Source organism: Anguilla rostrata, chromosome 8 (genome assembly GCF_018555375.3).
Source record: "Anguilla rostrata isolate EN2019 chromosome 8, ASM1855537v3, whole genome shotgun sequence".
NCBI classification, from domain to species: domain Eukaryota; kingdom Metazoa; phylum Chordata; class Actinopteri; order Anguilliformes; family Anguillidae; genus Anguilla; species Anguilla rostrata.
This window is the reverse complement of record NC_057940.1, coordinates 55,857,420-55,862,419: the sequence shown is the minus strand read 5'-3', so window position 1 is coordinate 55,862,419 and position 5,000 is coordinate 55,857,420. Positions and strand designations below refer to the sequence as shown.

Genomic DNA, 5,000 nt, shown 5'->3' with positions numbered 1-5,000 from the left:
CCCAATCAGAGCCTCTAGGCTCCTGCATTGCCCAATCAGATCTACCGGGCTCCCGCATTGCCCAATCAGAGCCACCGGGCTCCCGCATTGCCCAATCAGAGCTTCCGGGCTCCTGCATTGCCCAATCAGAGCCTCTAGGCTCCTGCATTGCCCAATCAGAGCCTCTAGGCTCCCACATTGCCCCATCAGAGCCTCTAGGCTCACGCATGCCAATGGCCTCCGCTCCAAGATTAATGAGTTAAATCATTAGACATCAGGCCTCTAGTGCTTGCTGTGTGGTGGGTGTTTGCTGAGTGTCTCAGAGCCCAAAGCAGCTCGGCTGCATGGAACACCTCGGGTGTGTCGAGCGGCCCCATGCCCCATCAGGAGGTTTGTTGGCCGAGTTCCTCACGGCCCGCATTGTCCAGTCAGAGCTCGGTGGCATTGCAAACACCTCTACCTGCACTGTCCTGAGCTCGGCCTGCATGCCACTCAAACCTCTGCTGCATGCCTCAGAGTCTAGCTCACTGCCAGTACCTTGGTCATGTAATGTCAGACTGTGGCTGATTGCCTCAGGCTCTGGCATTTCACTGCAGTGCTGTCCAAAATTATGTCAAATAAGCAGTCTCGTGGTGAGTTTGTGTGTGTGTGTGTCAGCCAAATGTCAGCGTGGGAGTTTGGGTCAGTGTTGGTCAGTATTGTTTTGCAGTAGGGCTGGTGGGTGATTTTACGTTTGGTCAGCTATGTCAGCTACTGTGGTCAGGTTTAGTGGGGGATTTAGTATGGGTGGTCAATAGCTTTGTTTTAGTCAGTCTGTGTGTGATTTGTAGTGGTCAGTGCTGTGGTCAGTATTGGTCAGTACTGTGGTGAGTTTAGTGGTCAGTATTTGTCAGTACTGTGGTGAGTTTAGTGGTGAGTTTAGTGGTCAGTACTGTGGTGATTAGGGTCAGTGGTCAATTTGTAGTGGTCAGTAGTGGTCAGTCACTGTGTGAGTTTGTGGTGAGTTTATGTGTCAGTACTGGTGAGTAGTGGTATTTGGGTCAAGTACTGTGGTGAGTTTAGTGTCAGTTTGTCAGTACTGTGGGATTTAGTGTCAGATTTTCAGTACTGTGGTGATTTTAGTGGTCAGTATTTGTCAGTACTGTGGTGAGTTTAGTGGTCAGTATTTGTCAGTACTGTGGTGATTTTAGTGGTCAGTGCTGTCTGTGTGTTTCAGCTGCGCGCTCAGGCTCATCTCCAGTCCCCAGGCAGCCACGGTGGAGCCCCCCAGTGGCTGAGAGTGGACATGGCGCTGAGAGAGCAAGTCCAGTGCGCACACCCCCAGCGACATCCCCACCCGTCTTAAACAAGGCCACGCTGCCAGCTCCATTCACACCAGCTCCGCCCCCTCCTCCTCCACCCCTCCAGGACCGACCAGCCAAACCTCCACCTGCACCCTCCGGCCCGCCCCCTCCCCCACCCCCACAGACCACCAAGCCCACCTGGCTCCCTGTGCCAGTTCATGCCCTTCCCCAGCCCAGTACCCCACCCCCCCAAGCCCCGCCCCCACCCCCACCCTCTGACCTACCCCCTCCACCGCCCCCCCTCCTGTCTGACTCCAGGGGAAACGGTCACGGGACGTTCAGCTGGGACCGCCTCCACCTCCCCCACCCCCACCTCATCCGCCCCTGCCCAAAGTGCCCCCTGTCCCCTCACCTTCCCACAGGTCGGGGGGTTTCCCCCTGCCCCCGTCTTACCCCTGCTCCGTCCCCGCACCGAGCCGACGCCCACCCGCCGTGCCCAGGTCAGCAGGTACGCAACGCCCGGGGGTCACCATGACGACGCCACACTGGGACACTGCACACTCCAAGCACAGCTTTAGCAGGCTGCAGTGCTGAGCCTCACTTCCTGCTGAACACTTCCTCACTTCCTGCTTAATCTGCATCCAGCGTTTCCCTCATCTCCTGCTCGGCTCTCAGCCCAACATCTTTCTCCCTCTCATTTTAAAGGGAGACTGGCTCCGCCCCCTGCCCCACCCGCGAGGTCCCCCAGCACGGAGCTGTCCAGCCGGACTCCGCCCCCACCTCCTCCTCCTCCCCCTCCTCCATCTTCAGCCCTGAGAAATGGCCACCTGCACAGCCTGGGTAAACCTGGCACCCCCTCTGGCCAATGCAAGCCATGACACCACGCACCCCAACACCCTATGCACTGCTGTGTGTTATTGTGTGTGTGTGTGCGTGTGGATGCGTGTGTTTGTGTGTGTATGTGTGTATATGTGTGTGTGTGTGTGTGTGGATGCATGTGTGTGTGCATGTGTGTGTGAGGATGTGTGTGTGTCTGTGAGGTCATCATTTTTTCATGTGATCTCTTTCAGATGACTTTGAGTCCAAGTTTCAGTTCCACCCAGTCGATGACTTCCCCCCACCAGAAGATTTCAAACCTTTTCCCAGAATTTACCCCAGCAAAGCAGGCAGAGGTGAGAGTTGCAAACTCACCATCGCCGTACAGGAAAGCCATCTGTACAGGGGAGAGCGTGTGTGTGACTGACAGTCAGCGTGTGATTGACATGCCGTGTGTGTGACTGACATGCCACATGTGATTGACATGCTGTGTGTGTGATTGACAGGCCGTGTGTGTGATTGACATGCTGTGTGTGTGATTGCGTTCACAGAGAACCCCAAACCCCCTGGTGTCAGGACGCACATGCGATGAGACGTGACAGGAAGTGTCGGAGTCTGCCCCTTGGCCCCGCCCCCTGACCCCACCCTGTGACCCCGCCCCCTGACCCCACCCTGTGACCGCACCCCGTGACCCCCACCGCAGCGGGCGGGACAGAAGATCACGTGACACCTGCGCATCAAAGACTCCACAGTGGGGGGGGGAGGTTCTGCTCACGGATGCCCTGCTCTGATTGGCCGATTTGATCCGACTGCTGCAACGTTAGCCCTCGCTTGTCAGTCTCATAACCGCACAGTGCTCGGCCCCTGTCCCAGGTGAGATAAGCTTTGCAAATAAACCCACGTTCGGAGCTCAACGCCCCATTCTGCTCAGTGTGGAGATATTCCACTGACGGCCACGCCCGGCTGGCTCTCGGCCGTGGGCGAAGAGTCGTTTCACTGAGGTGACCTTTGACCTTGGGACTTGTGAGCAGCCACGGCTGGGCGGGGTGCAGTCCCACAGCAGAGAGAGAAATCACGGCCACACAGCCGCACAGCAACAAAATGACCTCCTGCACGTCTGTAACAATCAGCTCTGTGATTGGTCAGGAGATTTACAGGAGCATGGTGCTGATTGGCTGCGCCTCCTCATACTGCACTAGGATTGGCCGGGCGTAAAAACAGATCCCCCGAATTGGCCCGCAGGGTTCCACTGCTTGCGTTCTTACAGTAGCTCTGTGGAGAAAGGCCTGCCTTCTCTGGGACAGGACGATACGAGAAAGGCCGAGAGTTTCTCTCCTGTTCTCTCTCCTCCCCCCCCACTTCTTCCGGAACATTCCAAATGCGACAGACCCTTTCATTAAAGTGAGAAAGAGTGCTGGGAACCTCCCCCTGCACCTCCACCTGCCCTGCGGAACCTGCTTTTAAAACAGCCCTCTTCTTTCGGTTTCACAGGTGAAGAAAGTCGGACGCGTTGCATTTTGCTTCCTCGTTTTCTTTTTCTTGGAAAATATATATTTTTTCAAAAACAGACCTCAACACTGCCACCTCCTGGACGCAGTTCACCATCGCAACAAAACGCACTGCCCGAGACACAGAGTAATGGTTGTGACATGACTAAAATGTTAAACGCTCAACTGGAAAAACCGGAAAGCATACCACATGTGTATCGAAGTAAAAACATTAAACTGCTCTGAAGAATGAGTCACGCTATTTATTTTTTCCCCCAAAAAGGCCTTTGTGTAAAAATACAGTACAATACAGACACACAGGATACGACTCACTGACGGAGACGTTCTAGATTAGTGATACTATACTACTTTTCTCACCACTGCTGGGCAGGATTCTAGCTCGTTAAACTGAATTTAATTAATTAAGTCCTGAGGCAAAGCACACATGGCAAACCCTTTTGGAATTCCTGCTTCAGCTGCTCACCGAGTGTACAGTCGAGTACAGTGTCGGCATTTCACAAAAACCACCCAGAAAACAGGAGGCAAGTATAAAATACACGAGTGACTAAAAGCACTACTTGTTATTGCCGACATGGAGTCAACAGCCACTTTGGGTGAAAAACTGTTCAAAGGGAAACCTTACCGTGCTCACATGCACTCACAGCATCTGTGCATCTGTGCATGTCTGTGCATGTCTGTGTGAGTCTGTGTGAGTCTGTGTGCATCCACTGAAAATCAACTCAAAAGCTGTAAGGAAACATTAAATCTAGGACAAGTGGTTGGAGAATCTGTAGAAATATAAAGCAGTTAGAGGTGTGTGTTTGTAGGTGAACTCTCGGGTGAATGGAGCTACAGCTCGTCGTGTTTGTAGGTGAATTCGCGGGTGGAGGTGTAGCTACAGCTGGTCGTGTTTGTAGGTGAATTCGCGGGTGGAGGTGTAGCTACAGCTGGTCGTGTTTGTAGGTGAATTCGCGGGTGGAGGTGTAGCTACAGCTGGTCGTGTTTGTAGGTGAATTCGCAGGTGGAGGTGTAGCTACAGCTGGTCGTGTTTGTAGGTGAATTCGCAGGTGGAGGTGTAGCTACAGCTCGTCGTGTTTGTAGGTGAACTCTCGAGCGGAGATGTAGCCATCTTTGTTTTTGTCCTCCCTCTTGAAGATGTCTATCAGCATGCTCGTGTTGGGTCATGGGAGTGTAGCCATGTTTTCAACTCCTCTAGGTACTCGCCTTACCTGGAACGGCACCGAGAGGTAGCATGCTCTAACTGGCACACTGCAGACCAAACTTACACGACACACACCCACAGTAAAACTAACCGACACTACACATACACAGTACACACACACACCTACACAACCACATAACACTCACACACACCATCACACACACACACACACAAACACACACACACACACACACATATATACACACATACACA

At 53.4% G+C, this 5,000-nt stretch overlaps 1 protein-coding gene across 1 annotated transcript in view; it reads left to right on the top strand.

Annotated features, from left to right (window-relative positions):
• Positions 1–3,818, top strand: part of wipf3 (WAS/WASL interacting protein family member 3) — an 8,858-nt gene extending 5,040 nt beyond the window's left edge. The window contains 5 exon segments of the mRNA XM_064345646.1: positions 1,109–1,582; positions 1,585–1,770; positions 1,968–2,102; positions 2,333–2,434; positions 2,630–3,818. Coding sequence (XP_064201716.1) covers positions 1,109–1,582; positions 1,585–1,770; positions 1,968–2,102; positions 2,333–2,434; positions 2,630–2,670 — 938 coding nt within the window. The 3' untranslated portion in view covers positions 2,671–3,818.
• The last annotated feature ends 1,182 nt before the right edge of the window (positions 3,819–5,000 follow it).